This window comes from Salvelinus alpinus, chromosome 6 (assembly GCF_045679555.1).
Source record: "Salvelinus alpinus chromosome 6, SLU_Salpinus.1, whole genome shotgun sequence".
Classification (NCBI taxonomy): Eukaryota; Metazoa; Chordata; class Actinopteri; order Salmoniformes; family Salmonidae; genus Salvelinus; species Salvelinus alpinus.
The window spans coordinates 6,858,352-6,880,729 of NC_092091.1; the positions used below are offsets into that span (position 1 = coordinate 6,858,352).

General features: G+C 45.6%; 1 protein-coding gene across 6 annotated transcripts in view; it reads left to right on the plus strand.

The window, feature by feature from the left end:
• The window catches only part of LOC139577502 (epidermal growth factor receptor kinase substrate 8-like protein 2), a 152,132-nt gene that overhangs the window by 111,048 nt on the left and 18,706 nt on the right, over positions 1–22,378 (plus strand). For all 6 annotated transcript variants that reach the window (XM_071404535.1, XM_071404538.1, XM_071404534.1 and 3 more), the window contains 9 exons: positions 1,630–1,791; positions 10,229–10,378; positions 10,564–10,643; positions 11,125–11,237; positions 12,126–12,202; positions 16,338–16,464; positions 17,124–17,212; positions 20,119–20,193; positions 21,836–21,984. In XM_071404535.1, the coding sequence (XP_071260636.1) occupies positions 1,630–1,791; positions 10,229–10,378; positions 10,564–10,643; positions 11,125–11,237; positions 12,126–12,202; positions 16,338–16,464; positions 17,124–17,212; positions 20,119–20,193; positions 21,836–21,984 (1,022 nt within the window). The remainder of the gene's footprint in view (positions 1–1,629; positions 1,792–10,228; positions 10,379–10,563; positions 10,644–11,124; positions 11,238–12,125; positions 12,203–16,337; positions 16,465–17,123; positions 17,213–20,118; positions 20,194–21,835; positions 21,985–22,378) is intronic.

Sequence of the window (22,378 nt, forward strand, 5' to 3'; positions counted from 1 at the left end):
TCTTTGCTTGACATCAAGGGAAAATCAAAAGAAATCAGCCAAGACCTCAGAAAAAGTCTGGTTCATCCTTGGGAGCAATTTCCAAACGCCTGAAGGTACCACGTTCATCTGTACAAACAATAGTACGCAAGTATAAACACCATGGGACCACGCAGCCGTCGTACCGCTCAGGAAGGGTCATACCGCTCAGGAAGGAGACGCGTTCTGTCTCCTAGAGATGAACGTACTTTGGTGAGAAAAGTGCAAATCAATCCCAGAACAACAGCAAAGGACCTTGTGAAGATGCTGGAGGAAACAGGTACAAAAGTATCTATATCCACAGTAAAACAATTCCAATATCGACATAACCTGAAAAAACGCTCAGCAAGGAAGAAACCACTGTCCCAAAACCGCCATAAAAAAGCCAGACTACAGTTTACAACTGCACATGGGGACAAAGATCATACTTTAGGAGAAACTGGATATCATAAGGTGAATGCACCAATTTGTAAGTCGCTCTGGATAAGAGCGTCTGCTAAATGACTTAAATGTAAATGTAAATGAGAAATGTCCTCTGGTCTGATGAAACAAAAATAGAACTGTTTGGCCATAATGACAATAGTTATGTTTGGAGGAAAAAGGGGGATGCTTGCAAGCCGAAGAACACCATCCCAACCGTGAAGCACGGGGGTGGCAGCATCATGTTGTGGGGGTGCTTTGCTGCAGGAGGGACTGGTGCACTTCACAAAATAGTTGGCATCACGAGGAATGAAAATGATGTGGATATATTGAAGCAACATGTCAGGAAGTTAAAGCTTTGTCGCAAATGGGTCTTCCAAATGGACAATGACCCCAAGCATACTTCCAAAGTTATGGCAAAATGGCTTAAGGACAACAAAGTCAAGGTATTGGAGTGGCCATCACAAAGCCCTGACCTCAATCCTGTAGAAAATGTGTGGGCAGAACTGAAAAAACATGTGTGAGCAAGGAGGCCTACAAACCTGACTCAGTTACACCAGCTCTGTCAGGAGGAATGGGCCAAAATGCACCCAACTTATTGTGGGAAGCTTGTGGAAGGTTACCCGAAACGTTTGACCCAAGTTTTTAAATTGTTTAAGACAATGCTACCAAATACTAATTGAGTGTATGTAAACTTCTGACCCACTGGGAATGTGATGAAAGAAATAAAAGCTGAAATAAATAATTCTCTCTACTATTATTCTGACAAATATTGTGGACGGAACTGAAAAAGCGTGTGCAAGCAAGGAGGCCTACAAACTTGACTCAGTTACACCAGCTCTGTCAGGAGGAATGGGCCAAAATTATATATATATATAATTTATATATATATACTGAACAAAAATATAAATCAACATGCAACAATTTTTTTTTTTTTACTGAGTTACAGTTCATATATGGAAATCAGTCAATTTAATTAAATTCATTAGGCTCTAATAATTTGTTATCTAACCCTGTCTTTCTCCCCCCCACAGCACCTGTCCACATTCATGATGGGCAAGACCAGTCTTCTTCCTGTTTGTTATTTAACCCTCTCTTTCTCCCCCCCACAGCACCTGTCCACCTTCATGATGGGCAAGACCAGTCTTCTTCCTGTTTGTTATTTAACCCTCTCTTTCTCCCCCCCCCCAGCACCTGTCCACCTTCATGATGGACAAGACAGAGTCCATTGCTACAGTGGACGATGCCATTAAGAAGCTGGTGCTGCTGGACTCTAAAGACAAGATCTGGACCCAGGAGATGCTGCTTCAGGTCAGCGACAAGGCTGTACGTCTACTGGACGTTGATACACAGGTAAGACTTACACACAGGAACACACACACACACACACACACACACACACACACACACACACACACACACACACACACACACACACACACACACACACACACACAGACACACACACGCAGACACACACAAACACACACGCAGACACACACACGCAGACACACACACACACACACGCAGACACACACACGCAGACACACACACACACGCAGACACACACACACACACAGACACACACACACGCAGACACACACACACGCAGACACACACACACGCAGACACACACACACGCAGACACACACACACGCAGACACACACACACGCAGACACACACACAGGTAAGACTTACACACACACACACACACGCAGACACACACACACACACACACACACACACACACACACACACACACACACACACACACACACACACACACACACACACACACACACAGGTAAGACTTACACACAGACACACACACACACGCAGACACACACACACACACACACACACACACACACACACACACACACACACACACACACACACACACACACAGGTAAGACTGTGAAGCAAGCGTGAGGGATAGGCACATTCCTAACGTAGGATAAGAGTTGCTGGGCAAACATATCCTGTAGATAAAGAAAGTTGGAAGTACCATTCCATAGCATAGCTGCAGCTAGCGACTGGAACGAGCTGCAATAAACACTCAACTTAGGCCTCACTCCCCCCCTATCTGAGATACCTACTGCAGCCCTCATCCTCCACATACCCGTTCTGCTTATTTATAAAACCCTGTTAGGCCTCACTCATCTGAGATACCTACTGCAGCCCTCATCCTCCACATACAACACCCGTTCTGCCAGTCACATTCTGTCAAAGGTACCCAAAGCACACACATCCCTGGGTCACTCCTCTTTTCAGTTCGCTGCAGCTAGCGACTGGAACGAGCTGCAACAAACACTCAAACTGGACAGTTTTATCTCAATCTCTTCATTCAAAGACTCAATCATGGACACTCTTACTGACAGTTGTGGCTGCTTTGTATGATGTATTGTTGTATCTACCTTCTTGACCTTTGTGCTGTTGTCTTGTGCCCAATAATGTTTATACCATGTTTTGTGCTGCTACCATGTTGTCCTACTACCATGTTGTGCTGCTACCATGTTGTTGTCCTGTTGTGTTGCTACCATGTTGTGTTGCTACCATGTTGTGTTTCTACCATGTTGTGTTGCTACCATGTTGTGTTGCTACCAGGCTGTGTTTCTACCATGTTGTGTTGCTACCATGTTATGTTGCTACCATGCTGTGTTGCTACCAGGCTGTGTTGCTACCATGTTATGTTGCTACCATGTTGTGTTGCTACCATGCTGTGTTGCTACATGTTGTGTTGCTACCATGTTGTGTTGCTACCATGTTATGTTGCTACCATGCTGTGTTGCTACCATGCTGTGTTGCTACCATGTTATGTTGCTACCATGTTGTTGTCCTGTTGTGTTGCTACCATGTTGTGTTTCTACCATGCTGTGTTGCTACCATGTTATGTTGCTACCATGTTATGTTGCTACCATGTTGTTGTCCTGTTGTGTTGCTACCATGTTGTGTTGCTACCATGTTGTGTTGCTACCATGCTGTGTTGCTACCATGTTGTGTTGCTACCATGTTGTGTTGCTACCATGCTGTGTTGCTACCATGCTGTGTTGCTACCATGTTGGGTTGCTACCATGCTGTGTTTCTACCATGCTGTGTTGCTACCATGTTGTGTTACTACCATGTTGTGTTGCTACCATGCTGTGTTGCTACCATGCTGTGTTGCTACCATGTTGTGTTGCTACCATGCTGTGTTGCTACCATGTTATGATGCTACCATGTTATGTTGCTACCATGTTGTGTTGTTGTGTTGCTACCATGTTGTGTTGCTACCATGTTATGTTGCTACCATGTTGTGTTGCTACCATGCTGTGTTGCTACCATGTTGTGTTGCTACCATGCTGTGTTGCTACCATGTTGTGATGCTACCATGCTGTGTTGCTACCATGCTGTGTTGCTACCATGTTGTGTTGCTACCATGTTGTGTTGCTACCATGCTGTGGTGCTACCATGATGTGTTGCTACCCTGCTGTGTTTCTACCATGCTGTGTTGCTACCATGTTGTGTTACTACCATGTTGTGTTGCTACCATGTTATGTTGCTACCATGCTGTGTTGCTACCATGCTGTGTTGCTACCATGCTGTGTTGCTACCATGCTGTGTTGCTACCATGCTGTGTTGCTACCATGCTGTGTTGCTACCATGCTGTGTTGCTACCATGCTGTGTTGCTACCATATTGTTGTCCTGTTATGTTGCTACCATGCTGTGTTGCTACCATGTTGTTTTGCTACATGTTGTGTTGCTACCATGCTGTGTTGTCATGTGTTGCTAAAATGCTATGTTGTTGTCTTAGGTCTCTCTTTATGTAGTGTTGTGGTGTCTCTTGTTGTGATGTTTGTTGTGTCCTATATTTTTTATTTTTAATCCCAGCCCCCGTCCCCGCAGGAGGCCTTTTGGTAGGCCGTCATTGTAAATAAGAATGTGTTCTTAACTGACTTGCCTAGTTAAATAAGGGTCAAAAGGCACAATACCAACTATTAAAGACCTGTGTTGTTAGAGTTTATCCTGACCTATGTAGTTGGTCATATTTTCATATATGTACAGTATATTCAGTGGTGACCCGTCATTCTGGGCTAAATATAATATTGAGTTAATAAAGTCACATACTAACATGGTATCTGTTATATTTTCTTGAGTAAGGCAGCTCCAAAATGCAGGTGTTTCAGCCTAGCTCAGTGCTTTCTGTGGTGGTGGGGCAGCCAGCAGGAAATACAGAGTGTAGGGGTGGGTAATGTTGTCTTGTTACGCCGTGATTGGCTCAGTGTTCTGTCACTCATGGTGGACACTGCGTCACCGCAGAATCTACAGGGAGAGCTAGGCAGGTCAAGCCCGCTTGGGTGCTGCCACAGATTTACATTAGAAGAGCCCATCCAAGAAGGCTCAAGGTCATTGGCCACAGATAAAATGACGTCACATCATGTTATATCTACCGTAGCTTTGATTGGACTGATCATGTCAACATCATACTTTCACAATCTCAGCTAGCAGTCATCATCATGAATCACGTCGTCAATCTACTGGCAAATACTTTTCAATCCTTGTCATATGAAGAGAAATTATAGATAAAACATATCGGTGCTCATCGGTCATTGGACATAAACATTACTCAACAAGTTGGAAATCGCTAATTCAACAATGAGTGGTTTGGAAGGAATCAGTGGCTCACTGCAAGCGTTGCAAATAAATCCCTATTTTGCTTCCTCTGCCTGCTATTAGGTGGAGAGGGTGTGTGGTTCAAGTCTGGGTTTAAGGGTCTCTTTTCCCAGCTTAAAAGGACAAACATTCACATGCATCACCACGGGCCAGAAAAGGTTGAGTACATTGGCCATGCTGTCAATCCAGCAGGACTTCTGTGACCTCAAGACAACAGGAAACTCGAAACGGGGAAATCTCAGACTTCAGTGAAGTTCAAGACAACTGGGAACCCGGAGGAAAACGAATTCCGACTGGGAAAATACGCTTTGAACGGTCATCCAACTCGGAATTCCAAGTCGGGAACTCTGGCCTCTTTCTAAAGCTCCGACTTGAAGATAATGTCTTACACAGTGCTGTAATTGTGATAATGTCCTACACAGTGCTGTAATTGTGATAATGTCCTACATAGTGCTGTAATTGTGATAATGTTCTACATAGTGCTGTAATTGTGATAATGTCCTACATTGTGCTGTAATTGTGATAATGTCCTACATAGTGCTGTAATTGTGATAATGTCTTACATAGTGCTGTAATTGTGATAATGTCTTACATAGTGCTGTAATTGTGATAATGTCCTACATAGTGCTGTAATTGTGATAATGTCCTACATAGTGCTGTAATTGTGATAATGTCCTACATAGTGCTGTAATTGTGATAATGTCCTACATAGTGCTGTAATTGTGATAATGTCCTACATTGTGCTGTAATTGTGATAATGTCCTACATAGTGCTGTAATTGTGATAATGTCTTACACAGTGCTGTAATTGTGATAATGTCCTACATAGTGCTGTAATTGTGATAATGTCCTACATAGTGCTGTAATTGTGATAATGTCCTACATAGTGCTGTAATTGTGATAATGTCCTACATTGTGCTGTAATTGTGATAATGTCCTACATAGTGCTGTAATTGTGATAATGTCCTACATAGTGCTGTAATTGTGATAATGTCCTACATAGTGCTGTAATTGTGATAATGTCCTACATAGTGCTGTAATTGTGATAATGTCCTACATAGTGCTGTAATTGTGATAATGTCCTACATAGTGCTGTAATTGTGATAATGTCCTACATAGTGCTGTAATTGTGATAATGTCCTACATAGTGCTGTAATTGTGATAATGTCCTACATAGTGCTGTAATTGTGATAATGTCTTACATAGTGCTGTAATTGTGATAATGTCCTACATAGTGCTGTAATTGTGATAATGTCTTTTATAGTGCTGTAATTGTGATAATGTCCTACATAGTGCTCTAATTGTGATAATGTCCTACATAGTGCTGTAATTGTGATAATGTCCTACATAGTGCTGTAATTGTGATAATGTCCTACATAGTGCTGTAATTGTGATAATGTCCTACATAGTGCTGTAATTGTGATAATGTCCTACATAGTGCTGTAATTGTGATAATGTCTTACACAGTGCTGTAATTGTGATAATGTCCTACATAGTGCTGTAATTGTGATAATGTCCTACATTGTGCTGTAATTGTGATAATGTCCTACATAGTGCTGTAATTGTGATAATGTCCTACATAGTGCTGTAATTGTGATAATGTCCTACATAGTGCTGTAATTGTGATAATGTCCTACATAGTGCTGTAATTGTGATAATGTCTTACATAGTGCTGTAATTGTGATAATGTCCTACATAGTGCTGTAATTGTGATAATGTCCTACATAGTGCTGTAATTGTGATAATGTCTTTTATAGTGCTGTAATTGTGATAATGTCCTACATAGTGCTGTAATTGTGATAATGTCCTACATAGTGCTGTAATTGTGATAATGTCCTACATAGTGCTGTAATTGTGATAATGTCCTACATAGTGCTGTAATTGTGATAATGTCCTACATAGTGCTGTAATTGTGATAATGTCCTACATAGTGCTGTAATTGTGATAATGTCTTACACAGTGCTGTAATTGTGATAATGTCCTACATAGTGCTGTAATTGTGATAATGTCCTACATTGTGCTGTAATTGTGATAATGTCCTACATAGTGCTGTAATTGTGATAATGTCCTACATAGTGCTGTAATTGTGATAATGTCCTACATAGTGCTGTAATTGTGATAATGTCCTACATAGTGCTGTAATTGTGATAATGTCCTACATAGTGCTGTAATTGTGATAATGTCCTACATTGTGCTGTAATTGTGATAATGTCCTACATCGTGCTGTAATTGTGATAATGTCTTACACAGTGCTGTAATTGTGATAATGTCCTACATAGTGCTGTAATTGTGATAATGTCCTACATAGTGCTGTAATTGTGATAATGTCCTACATAGTGCTGTAATTGTGATAATGTCTTACACAGTGCTGTAATTGTGATAATGTCCTACATAGTGCTGTAATTGTGATAATGTCTTACACAGTGCTGTAATTGTGATAATGTCCTACATAGTGCTGTAATTGTGATAATGTCTTACATAGTGCTGTAATTGTGATAATGTCCTACATAGTGCTGTAATTGTGATAATGTCCTACATTGTGCTGTAATTGTGATAATGTCCTACATCGTGCTGTAATTGTGATAATGTCTTACACAGTGCTGTAATTGTGATAATGTCCTACATAGTGCTGTAATTGTGATAATGTCCTACATAGTGCTGTAATTGTGATAATGTCCTACATAGTGCTGTAATTGTGATAATGTCCTACATTGTGCTGTAATTGTGATAATGTCCTACATAGTGCTGTAATTGTGATAATGTCCTACATAGTGCTGTAATTGTGATAATGTCCTACATAGTGCTGTAATTGTGATAATGTCCTACATAGTGCTGTAATTGTGATAATGTCCTACATAGTGCTGTAATTGTGATAATGTCCTACATAGTGCTGTAATTGTGATAATGTCCTACATAGTGCTGTAGTTGTGATAATGTCCTACATAGTGCTGTAATTGTGATAATGTCCTACATAGTGCTGTAATTGTGATAATGTCCTACATAGTGCTGTAATTGTGATAATGTCCTACATAGTGCTGTAATTGTGATAATGTCCTACATAGTGCTGTAATTGTGATAATGTCCTACATAGTGCTGTAATTGTGATAATGTCCTACATAGTGCTGTAATTGTGATAATGTCCTACATAGTGCTGTAATTGTGATAATGTCCTACATAGTGCTGTAATTGTGATAATGTCCTACATAGTGCTGTAATTGTGATAATGTCTTACATAGTGCTGTAGTTGTGATAATGTCCTACATAGTGCTGTAATTGTGATAATGTCCTACATAGTGCTGTAATTGTGATAATGTCCTACATAGTGCTGTAATTGTGATAATGTCCTACATAGTGCTGTAATTGTGATAATGTCCTACATAGTGCTGTAATTGTGATAATGTCCTACATAGTGCTGTAATTGTGATAACGTCCTACATAGTGCTGTAATTGTGATAACGTCCTACATAGTGCTGTAATTGTGATAATGTCCTACATAGTGCTGTAATTGTGATAATGTCCTACATAGTGCTGTAATTGTGATAATGTCTTACATAGTGCTGTAATTGTGATAATGTCCTACATAGTGCTGTAATTGTGATAATGTCTTACATAGTGCTGTAATTGTGATAATGTCCTACATAGTGCTGTAATTGTGATAATGTCCTACATAGTGCTGTAATTGTGATAATGTCCTACATAGTGCTGTAATTGTGATAATGTCCTACATAGTGCTGTAATTGTGATAATGTCCTACATAGTGCTGTAATTGTGATAATGTCCTACATTGTGCTGTAATTGTGATAATGTCCTACATAGTGCTGTAATTGTGATAATGTCCTACATAGTGCTGTAATTGTGATAATGTCCTACATAGTGCTGTAGTTGTGATAATGTCCTACATAGTGCTGTAATTGTGATAATGTCCTACATAGTGCTGTAATTGTGATAATGTCCTACATAGTGCTGTAATTGTGATAACGTCCTACATAGTGCTGTAATTGTGATAATGTCCTACATAGTGCTGTAATTGTGATAATGTCCTACATAGTGCTGTAATTGTGATAACGTCCTACACAGTGCTGTAATTGTGATAATGTCTTACATAGTGCTGTAATTGTGATAATGTCCTACATAGTGCTGTAATTGTGATAATGTCCTACATAGTGCTGTAATTGTGATAATGTCTTACATAGTGCTGTAATTGTGATAATGTCCTACATAGTGCTGTAATTGTGATAATGTCCTACATAGTGCTGTAATTGTGATAATGTCCTACATAGTGCTGTAATTGTGATAATGTCCTACATAGTGCTGTAAATATGCCAGTCCAAGTCTACAGTCTTTCTCGTTATTTGATGGCACCGACATCTGAGTCCATATTCCGGTGTTATGTGGACATGTATTTTCTGAGCCAAGCCACAGATCTGTAGACCTTTAGACCTTTATGGTGAGATAACTGATGACCTGACACATTTGATATGGAATAATCTCTCCCTTTCTCCTTCTCTCCACCTCCTTCTCCCTCCCGCCCTCTCTCGCCCTCTCTCGCCCTCTCTCTTGCTCTCTCGCGCTCTCTCGCGCTCTCTCTTGCTCTCTCGCGCTCTCTCGCGCTCTCTCGCGCTCTCTCTTGCTCTCTCTTGCTCTCTCGCTCCTTCTCTCTACCTCCCTCCCTCTCTCTCTCTCTCTCTCTCTCTCTCTCTCTCTCTCTCTCTCTCTCTCTCCTTTCCACCTCTCTCGCTCCTCTCCACCTCTCTCGCTCCTCTCCACCTCTCTCTCTCTCGCTCCTCTCCACCTCTCTCTCTCTCTCTCTCTCTCTCTCTCCTCTCCATCTCTCTCGCTCCTCTCCACCTCTCTCGCTCCTCTCCACCTCTCTCGCTCCTCTCCACCTCTCTCTCCTCTCCACCTCTCTCTCTCTCGCTCCTCTCTCTCCTCTCCACCTCTCTCGCTCCTCTCCACCTCTCTCGCTCCTCTCCACCTCTCTCTCTCCTCTCCACCTCTCTCTCTCTCGCTCCTCTCCAACTCTCTCGCTCCTCTCCACCTCTCTCGCTCCTCTCCACCTCTCTCTCCTCTCCACCTCTCTCTCTCTCGCTCCTCTCCACCTCTCGCTCTCCCTCCCTCTCTCTCCCTCCCTCACAGGAAGAGTTGGAGAACTTCCCCCTGCCTACGATCCACCACTGCCAGACAGTGTTGAATCAGACCAGATATCCATCTGTCCTACTGCTGATGTGTCAAGACACTGAACAGCACAGACCTGACATACACTTCTTCCACTGTGACGAGGTGGAGGTGGGTCACCGTTATCTCTACGCAGTACAGACATTATTCAGCCTAGTGACGTAGGAAGCAGAAGTCTCCATTTGAAGTCTATAGAAAACAGAGATAAAGTTTGACAGATAATTTAATATATCGAACAATACATCCTCCCAAGTCTTCTTTCTCTAAGACATTTTTTATGTCTCTGTCCCCTACAGGCAGAGATGGTCCATGCAGACATCGACAGCGCTCTGGGGGACAGCAAACATGGGAAGAAGATACGACCACAGACCTTGAAGTAAGAACCCTAAGGCCTGACGTCTAAAACATTTGGTGGTGGGGGGGGGGGGGGGGGCGAATAGTATTGTGATATTTCCATTCTTATGGAGGGGCCCTGATTTATAATGGGGGTGCCCAGCTCCCCTTAACTCCTCCCCTCCTCTCAGGGGGTGCCCAGCTCCCCTTAACTCCCCTCCTCTCGGGGGGTGCCCAGCTCCCCTTAACTCCCCTCCTCTCAGGGGGTGCCCAGCTCCCCTTAACTCCCCTCCTCTCGGGGGGTGCCCAGCTCCCCTTAACTCCCCTCCTCTCAGGGGGTGCCCAGCTCCCCTTAACTCCCCTCCTCTCGGGGGATGCCCAGCTCCCCTTAACTCCTCTCATCCTCTCAGGGGGTGCCCAGCTCCCCTTAACTCCTCTCATCCTCTCAGGGGGTGCCCAGCTCCCCTTAACTCCTCTCCTCTCAGGGGGTGCCCAGCTCCCCTTAACTCCTCTCCTCCTCTCAGGGTGAACCAGGAGAGGATGAAGCACCACAGAGAGTCCATCATCCCCCCCTCCTCGGCCCCCAAGGGATCGGCCCCCGCAGTCAAGGGCCGTGTGGCTGCCATGAACATGCAGGGTAAGAGTACACACACTGACACACGCACTGATACACACACTGATACACACACTGATACACACACTGATACACACACACACACTGATACACACACGCACTGATACACACACGCACTGATACACACACGCACTGATACAGACACACACACACACACACACACACACACACACACACACACACACACACACACACACACACACACACACACAATGATACACACACACACACTGATACACACACTGATACACACACTGATACACACACACACACACAATGATACACACACACACACTGATACACACACTGATACACACACGCACTGATACACACACGCACTGATACACACACGCACTGATACACACACGCACTGATACACACACACACACACACACACACACACACACACACACACACACACACACACACACAATGATACACACACACACACACACACACTGATACACACAAAAACACAATGATACACACACTGATACACACACACTGATACACACACACTGATACACACAAACACACACTGATACACACACACTGATACACACAAACACACACTGATACACACACACTGTCTCTGGCCCAACCCATTGGTTTCTGGGACCAATCAGACGGCTTGAATGTGTTCACATTCGGTGAAGGGTCTGGGTGTATGGTTTTATCATGTTAGTCATATCAGTATGGTCATATCAGTATGGTCAAAGCAGTATGGTTATTTCAGGATGGTTTTATCAGTATGGTCATATCATATTGGTCATATCAGTATGGTCATATCAGTATGGTCATATCATATTGGTCATATCAGTATGGTCATATCATGTTAACACACACACAAAACAACATCAACAACAACAATAACCGTTATCTTTATTTCAGATGTGGAGAGGCGAGGTTCGGCCCAGCAGGACCCAGAGTCCCACGAGAAGCTGGCCCAGCGCATTGAGAAGGACGTGGTGAGTAACACTAAGTACTAATATAATACTATTATTAATACTATTCATTGATTGGATTTATAAAGCTTTTTCATGATGCTCAAAGCGTTTTACAAGATGTTAAACAAGATGTTAAACAAGATGTTAAACAAGATGGGAAACAAGATGGGAAACAAGATGGGAAACAAGATGGGAAACAAGATGTTAAACAAGATGGGAAACAAGATGGGAAACAAGATGTTAAACAAGATGGTCGCCCTGTTTCTAGCTCCTATCCAAATTTGCATGATTTTTTGCTTTGTTTATTTTTGTTTTTTCTTACATTATTTGCACAGAATGGTTCTAGTAGTTCTACCTACAGCCGAAAATAGTTTTTGGACGTTAGATCGGAGGTCACTCGCCCAAAAATTCAACCAGAAATTAGTCTTCCCTGACCTGGATCCTTTCTTTGGACACTCTGATGCAGACCCATTCATCCCTGGTGCTACACCAACATGTAGACGCCGGAGAAGAGGGAGGAGAAGTGGGATCCTAGTCAGACTCAGGAGGCGAGCAAACCATCCACCGCTTCCGAGTTTGTTACAAGTTAACGTTCAGGTGCTGGACTGAGTAGATGAGCTCAGGGCGAGGATCTCCTTCCAGAGAGACGTCAGGGTACTGTAACATACTCTGTTTCCAAGGAATCATGGCTCTCACCGGATATATTGTCCCCGTCCATACAGCCAGCGGGGTTCTCCAGGAAAAACCCAAGATGGAGGAGTATGTCTCATGATTGTGGCAAGAACTCAAGCCATTTTTGGTCTCCAGATCTGGAATACTTCACCATCAAATGCTGACCGCATTACCTCCCCCAGAGAATTTGCTTCATTTATTTTCAGTGCCGTGTATATTCCTCCCAAAGCCGACACCACGACGGCTCTCAAGGAACTACACTGGAAAACGCTTATTCTGAGGCCGCAATTTCATTCTAGCTGGGAAAGTAAATAAAGAAAATCTGAGGAAAACGCTACCCAAATTCTAGCACCATCTCCTGTGCTACACGCAAGGAGAACACGCTTGACCATTGTTACTCTCCCTTCAGGGACAGCAACAAGGGCCTCCCCCATCCTCCCGTTGGGAAATCAGACCCCACCCCCATCCTGCTACTCCCCACCTATAGGCAGAAACTTAAGCAAGAAGCACCCATGGTAAGGACTGTAAAACGTTGGCGTGACACATCGGAATCCACGCTTAAAGACTGTTTTGATCACGCGGACTGGGAAATGTTCGGGTTCGCCTCTGGGAGTAGTATCAACATATACACTGACTCGGTGACTGAGTTCATCAGGAAGTGTATAGAGGATGATTAAAACTTATCCAAACCAAAATCCGTGAAAAAGCGTGGAAAAGCAAACCACCACATTTAACCACGGCATGGTGGGAACATGGACGTGTACAAACAGATCAGCTATGACCTCCTAAAGGCAATCAAAGAGGCAAATCAACAGTACAGGGACAAAGTGGAGTCGCATTTTCAACGGCTCAGACACGAGACGCAGGTTGGCATTTATTGTCATGAATCTTGCCCTGGAGGTCACTAGCTAGCACAGCCACAAAGTCATGAACTCTGATTTGAAACCTAAACTTAACCATACTGCTAGCCGTAATGCCTAACCTTAACCATACTGCTAACGCTAATGCCTAACCCTGACTTTAACCAGACTGCTAACGTTAATGCCTAACCCTGACCTTAACCATACTGCTAACGCTAATGCCTAACCCTGACCTTAACCATACTGCTAACCCTAATGCCTAACCTTAACCTTAGATTAGGAGCAAAAAAGCCAAATGTTTATAAATTTTTACAATATAGCCAATTTTGACTTTGCAGCTGGCCCATCTAGTGGTAATTGCTCAGTTCTGCCTCCAGGACAGGACTCATGACAATAAACATTAACCTGCACATGAGACACATGTGGCAGGGACTCCAGACACTCACAGTTATAAAGGGAAAGCCAGCCACGTCGCGGACAACTATGCCTCGCTCCCAGACATTGAGCCGCCGACGTGGGCCCACGCCCACGCAGACCAGCTGACTGGAGTGTTTACGAGTATTTTACGAATATTTTAAATCTCTCCCTATCCCAGTCTGCTGTCCACACTTGCTTCAACATGTCCACCATTGTTCCTGTAGCCAAGGTAGCAAAGGTAACGGAACTAAATGACTATCGCCCCGTAGCACTCACTTCTGTCATCATGAAGTGCTTTGAGAGGCTAGTTAAGGATCATATCACCTCCACCCTACCGGACACCCTAGATCCACTCCAATTTGCTTACCACCCCAACATATCCACGGACGACGCAATCGCCATCACACTGCACACTGCCCTAACCCATCTGGACAAGAGGAATACCTACGTAAGAATGCTGTTCATCGGCTACAGCTCAGCATTCAACACCATAGTACCCTCCAAGCTCATCATTAAGCTCAAGGCCCTGCGTCTGAACCGCGCCCTGTACACCTAGCACCTGAACTTCCTGACGGGCTGACCCCCAGGTGGTGAAGGTGAATTGGTGAAGGTGAAAGGTAGGCAACACCACACTGATCATCAACACCGGGGTCCCACAAGGGTGCGTGCTCAGCCCCCTCCTGTACTCCCTGTTCACCCATGACTGCGTGGCCACACACACACGTCTCCAACTGAATCCAATAAAAGTTTACTGACGACACAACACTGGCAGGCCTGATTACCAACAACAACGACAAAACAGCGGAGGAGGTTAGAACCCTGGTTCCAAGGAAAATAACCTCTCCACTCAACGTCAACCAAACTAAGAAGTTGATCGTGGACTACAGCAGACCGCAGAGAGCACACCCCGATCCACATCAACAGGGTTGCAGTGGAGAGGGTGCAACACTATATACTGTATTCTAGTCAAGGCCTGTCCTATTTAACTACTACTGTCCACGTCATATGTATATACTGTATTCTAGTCAAGGCCTGTCCTATTTAACTACTGCTGTCCACTTCATATGTATATACTGTATTCTAGTCAAGGCCTGTCCTATTTAACTACTGCTGTCCACTTCATATGTATATACTGTATTCTAGTCAAGGCCTATCCTATTTAACTACTACTGTCCACTTCATATGTATATACTGTATTCTAGTCCTGGTTCATCCTATATAACTACTGCTGTCCACTTCATATGTATATACTTAATTTCTTGTTCTTTATTTACTTTTAGATTGTGTGTATTGTTATTGTGTTGTTATTGTATTGCTAGATGTTGCTGCACTGTTGGAGCTGGCAACATAAGCATTTCTCTGCGTCTGCGAGAATAATAAACTTTGATTTGATTTGACATTTGCTATTTAGTAGCTATGCCTCTATGGGTACGGTACATCACTCGTTCCCCTTTTGTCTTTCTCTCTCTCATCCCTCTCTCTCATCCCTCTCTCTCATCCCTGTCGCTCATCCCTCTCTCTCATCCCTCTCGCTCATCCCTCTCTCTCATCCCTCTCTCTCATCCCTCTCTCTCATCCCTCTCGCTCATCCCTCTCGCTCATCCCTCTCGCTCATCCCTCTCGCTCATCCCTCTCGCTCATCCCTCTCTCTCATCCCTCTCTCTCATCCCTCTCTCTCATCCCTCTCGCTCATCCCTCTCGCTCATCCCTCTCGCTCATCCCTCTCGCTCATCCCTCTCTCTCATCCCTCTCGCTCATCCCTCTCTCGCTCATCCCTCTCGCTCATCCCTCTCGCTCATCCCTCTCTCTCATCCCTCTCTCTCATCCCTCTCTCTCATCCCTCTCTCGCTCATCCCTCTCGCTCATCCCTCTCTCTCATCCCGCTCGCTCATCCCTCTCGCTCATCCCTCTCGCTCATCCCTCTCGCTCATCCCTCTCGCTCATCCCTCTCTCTCATCCCTCTCGCTCATCCCTCTCGCTCATCCCTCTCTCGCTCATCCCTCTCGCTCATCCCTCTCGCTCATCCCTCTCTCTCATCCCTCTCTCGCTCATCCCTCTCGCTCATCCCTCTCTCTCATCCCGCTCGCTCATCCCTCTCGCTCATCCCTCTCGCTCATCCCTCTCGCTCATCCCTCTCGCTCATCCCTCTCTCTCATCCCTCTCGCTCATCCCTCTCGTCTCTATTTCTCTCCGTGTTTCTCTGACAGCAAATCCTGAACTGTTCCCTGGATGACATTGAGTTCTTTGTGGCTCGGCTGCAGAAGGCTGCAGAGGCCTTCTCTCAGCTCAACCAGCGCAACAAGAGTAAGAAGATGAAGAAGAAAGGCCCGGCAGGTCTGTCTCCTCTTCTTCTTCTGGTCATGTGACCATTATGACACATATTGATCCAATGACAGGTTCTATGTTCTCTTGTGTCTTCTTAATTTACACTATGTATGCACGGCCGTATGTGGACACCCCTTCAAATTAGGAGGATTTGTCTGTTACAATGACATTCTAGATGATTCTGTGCTTCCAACTTTTTGGGCCACAGTTTGAGGAAGGTCCTTTCCTGTTTCAGCATGACAATGCCACCGTGCACAAAGAGAGGTCCATACAGCCAGACCCTATGCCCTTATACCCATACAGATGGTCTGTCTCTCTTGCTCTGTTTCTCTCTCGCTCTGTCTCTCTCTCGCTCTGTCTGTCTGTCTGTCTTTCTCTCCGTCTTTCTCTCTCTGTCTCTCTCTCAGTTCAACTAATTTCAAAGGGCTTTATTGGGATGGGAAACATATGTTAAAATTGCCAAAACAAGTGAAATAGATAATAAACAAAAGTGAAATAAACAATGAAAAATGAACGGTAAACATTACACGTTCCAAAGTAATAAAGATATGTCACATTCAAATGTCATATTGTGTCTACATACAGTGTTGTAACGATGTACAAATAGTTAAAGTACAAAAGGGAACATAAATGAACATCTCTCTCTCTGTCTGTGTGCTTGTTGACAGAGGGAATGCTGACCCTGAGAGCTAAGCCCCCCTCTGAGGCAGAGTTCATTGATAGCCTACAGAAACTTAAGCTGGCTTTCAACCTACTGGTGAGTTGAGTTCCCCTATACATTGCACCTCAGTACTATACCAGGGGCACCTCAGTACTATACCAGGGGCACCTCAGTACTCTACCAGGGACACCTCAGTACTATACCAGGGGCACCTCAGTACTCTACCAGGGGCACCTCAGTACTCTACCAGGGGCACCTCAGTACTATACCAGGGGCACCTCAGTACTATACCAGGGGCACCTCAGTACTCTACCAGGGGCACCTCAGTACTCTACCAGGGGCACCTCAGTACTCTACCAGGGGCACCTCAGTACTCTACCAGGGGCACCTCAGTACTCTACCAGGGACACCTCAGTACTACACCAGGGGCACCTCAGTACTCTACCAGGGGCACCTCAGTACTATACCAGGGGCACCTCAGTACTACACCAGGGGCACCTCAGTACTCTACCAGGGGCACCTCAGTACTATACCAGGGGCACCTCAGTACTATACCAGGGGCACCTCAGTACTATACCAGGGGCACCTCAGTACTCTACTAGGGGCACCTCAGTACTCTACCAGGGGCACCTCAGTACTCTACCAGGGGCACCTCAGTACTCTACCAGGGGCACCTCAGTATTCTACCAGGGGCACCTCAGTACTATACCAGGGGCACCTCAGTACTATACCAGGGACACCTCAGTACTACACCAGGGGCACCTCAGTACTCTACCAGGGGCACCTCAGTACTATACCAGGGGCACCTCAGTACTCTACCAGGGGCACCTCAGTACTCTACCAGGGACACCTCAGTACTACACCAGGGGCACCTCAGTACTCTACCAGGGGCACCTCAGTACTCTACCAGGGGCACCTCAGTACTATACCAGGGGCACCTCAGTACTCTACCAGGGGCACCTCAGTACTATACCAGGGGCACCTCAGTACTCTACCAGGGGCACCTCAGTACTATACCAGGGGCACCTCAGTACTATACCAGGGGCACCTCAGTACTCTACCAGGGGCACCTCAGTACTCTACCAGGGGCACCTCAGTACTCTACCAGGGGCACCTCAGTACTATACCAGGGGCACCTCAGTACTCTACCAGGGGCACCTCAGTACTCTACCAGGGGCACCTCAGTACTCTACCAGGGGCACCTCAGTACTATACCAGGGGCACCTCAGTACTCTACCAGGGGCACCTCAGTACTCTACCAGGGGCACCTCAGTACTATACCAGGGGCACCTCAGTACTCTACCAGGGGCACCTCAGTACTCTACCAGGGGCACCTCAGTACTATACCAGGGGCACCTCAGTACTATACCAGGGGCACCTCAGTACTCTACCAGGGACACCTCAGTACTCTACCAGGGGCACCTCAGTACTCTACCAGGGGCACCTCAGTACTCTACCAGGGGCACCTCAGTACTATACCAGGGGCACCTCAGTACTATACCAGGGGCACCTCAGTACTCTACCAGGGGCACCTCAGTACTATACCAGGGGCACCTCAGTACTCTACCAGGGGCACCTCAGTACTATACCAGGGGCACCTCAGTACTCTACCAGGGGCACCTCAGTACTCTACCAGGGGCACCTCAGTACTCTACCAGGGGCACCTCAGTACTCTACCAGGGGCACCTCAGTACTCTACCAGGGACACCTCAGTACTCTACCAGGGACACCTCAGTACTACACCAGGGGCACCTCAGTACTCTACCAGGGGCACCTCAGTACTCTACCAGGGACACCTCAGTACTACACCAGGGGCACCTCAGTACTCTACCAGGGGCACCTCAGTACTATACCAGGGGCACCTCAGTACTCTACCAGGGACACCTCAGTACTACACCAGGGGCACCTCAGTACTCTACCAGGGGCACCTCAGTACTATACCAGGGGCACCTCAGTACTCTACCAGGGGCACCTCAGTACTCTACCAGGGGCACCTCAGTACTCTACCAGGGGCACCTCAGTACTCTACCAGGGGCACCTCAGTACTATACCAGGGGCACCTCAGTACTATACCAGGGGCACCTCAGTACTATACCAGGGGCACCTCAGTACTCTACCAGGGGCACCTCAGTACTCTACCAGGGGCACCTCAGTACTCTACCAGGGGCACCTCAGTACTCTACCAGGGGCACCTCAGTACTCTACCAGGGGCACCTCAGTACTATACCAGGGGCACCTCAGTACTCTACCAGGGGCACCTCAGTACTCTACCAGGGGCACCTCAGTACTCTACCAGGGGCACCTCAGTACTATACCAGGGACACCTCAGTACTACACCAGGGGCACCTCAGTACTCTACCAGGGGCACCTCAGTACTATACCAGGGACACCTCAGTACTACACCAGGGGCACCTCAGTACTCTACCAGGGGCACCTCAGTACTATACCAGGGGCACCTCAGTACTATACCAGGGGCACCTCAGTACTATACCAGGGGCACCTCATTACTACACCAGGGGCACCTCATTACTACACCAGGGGCACCTCATTACTACACCAGGGGCACCTCATTACTACACCAGGGGCACCTCATTATTATACCAGGGGCAGCTCATTATTACACCAGGGGCACCTCATTATTATACCAGGGGCAGCTCATTATTACACCAGGGGCACCTCATTACTACACCAGGGGCACCTCATTACTACACCAGGGGCACCTCATTATTATACCAGGGGCAGCTCATTAATTCACCAGGGGCACCTCATTACTACACCAGGGGCACCTCATTACTACACCAGGGGCACCTCATTATTATACCAGGGGTCCGTTCAGAAGGACACAACGTTGTGGAATGTTCAGAATGTTCAGGTAGAAATACATATTGTAGAACAGTAATCCCATCGGCTCTATGGATGACATCGGCAACGTTCCAAAATGGCAGCCTACAGAGCTGTGGTGAACTGTGTCGACAGTATGTGTGTCACTCTGCCCCCTGCAGGCCAAATTGAAGAAGCACATCCAGAACCCCAGCGCCTCTGAACTGGTGCACTTCCTCTTCGGCCCCCTGGACCTGGTAAGAACCTGCCTGATACACACACACACACACACACACACACACACACACACACACACACACACACACACACACACACACACACACACACACACACACACACACACACTCACACACACACACAATCCTTCCATGGCACTAACCAGACCAGAGCAACACACACACACACACACACACACACACACAATCCTTCCATGGCACTAACCAGACCAGAGCAACACACACACACACAATCCTTCCATGGCACTAACTAGACCAGAGCAACACACACACACACACACACACACACACACACACACACACACACACACACACACAATCCTTCCATGGCACTAACCAGACCAGAGCAACACACACACACACACACACACACACACAATCCTTCCATGGCACTAACCAGACCAGAGCAACACACACACACACACAATCCTTCCATGGCACTAACTAGACCAGAGCAACACACACACACACACACACACACACACACACACACACACACACACACACACACACACACACACACACACATACACAGACACACACAATCCTTCCAACCCTTGAATGATACTAACCAGACCAGAACAACACACACACACACACACCCAACCCTTGAATGATACTAGCCAGACCAGAATAGTGTGGTTTCACTCAGCTACATAATGATTAACCTTTCTAGGGTATGTGGGACGGTAGCGTCCCACCTCGTCAACAGCCAGTGAAACTGCAGGGCGCCAAATTCAAATACAGAAATACTCATTATAAAAATTCAGAAAACAAAATATATTTTACATAGGTTTAAAGATTAACTTCTTGTGAATCCAACCACGGTGTCAGATTTTAAAAATGCTTAACGGCGAAAGCATACCGTACGATTATTTGAGAACATAGCCCAGCAGACAAATCATTACAAACAGTAACCAGCCAAGTAGAAGACTTACACAAGTCAGAAATAGAGATAAAATTAATCCCTTACCTTTGATGATCTTCATATGGTTGCACTCAGCAGACATTAATTTACTCAATAAATGTTCCTTTTGTTCGATAAGGTCTCTTTATATCCAAAAACCTCAGTTTTGTTCGCACGTTTTCTTCAGTAATCCACAGGCTCAAACGCAGTCAAAACAGGCAGACAACAAAAAAAAAATTGTGTCCGTAAAGTTCATAGAAACATGTCAAACGATGTTTATATTCAATCCTCAGGTTGTTTTTAGCCGAAATAATCGATAATATTTCAACCGGACAATAAGGTCGTCAATATAAAAGGTAAACAAGAAAGGCACTCTCTCGGTCGCGCGCATGAAAAAGCTCTGTGACACTTTAGGGTCCACTCATTCAGACTGCTCTTACTTCCTCATTTTTCAGAATACAAGCCTGAAACAATTTCTAAAGACTGTTGACATCTAGCGGAAGGCATAGGAACTGCAATTTGAGTCCTAAGTCATTGGATACTGTAATGGCATTGAATAGAAAAATAAATAAAAAAATTAAAAAAACGACTTCCTGAATGGATTTTTGATCTCTAACCTTTGACTTCTAGGCGCTCCAGTCCTGTGGTAGTGTAGAGCTGCCCTTCTACTGGTCTCGCCTCACCTGTCTATAGCCTGTACAGGTAGATGTGTGACCTCTAACCTTTGACTTCTAGGTGCTCCAGTCCTGTGGTAGTGTAGAGCTGCCCCGCTCCGTGGTCTCTCCTCACTTATCCAGAGATGCAGTTGACTTCCTGAGAGGTCATCTGTCGCCTAAAGAGATGACCGTCTTTGAACTGCTGGGAGATGGGTGGACAAGACCTAGGTACTGGAGAGAGAGAGAGAGAGTGTGTGTGTGTTTGCACATGTGTTGATTGAGGTAGATATGTATAGGGGTAAGGTAACTAGACTATACGATCAACAGAGTAGCAGCAGCTTGTTATGTGAGTCGGTGTGTGTAGAGTCAGTATAAATGGATGTGAATATTATGTGTGAGTGAACAGATGATGGAGTTACAGTGTGTGTGAGTGTGTAGGGCCCTGTGAGTGTGTGTGTGTGCGTGTAGGGCCCTGTGAGTGTGTGTGTGTGTAGGGCCCTGTGAGAGTGTGTGTGTGTGTGTGTGTAGGGCCCTGTGAGTGTGAGAGTGTGTGTGTGTGTGTGTGTGTGTAGGGCCCTGTGAGTGTGTGTGTGTGTGTGTGTGTGTGTAGGGCCCTGTGAGT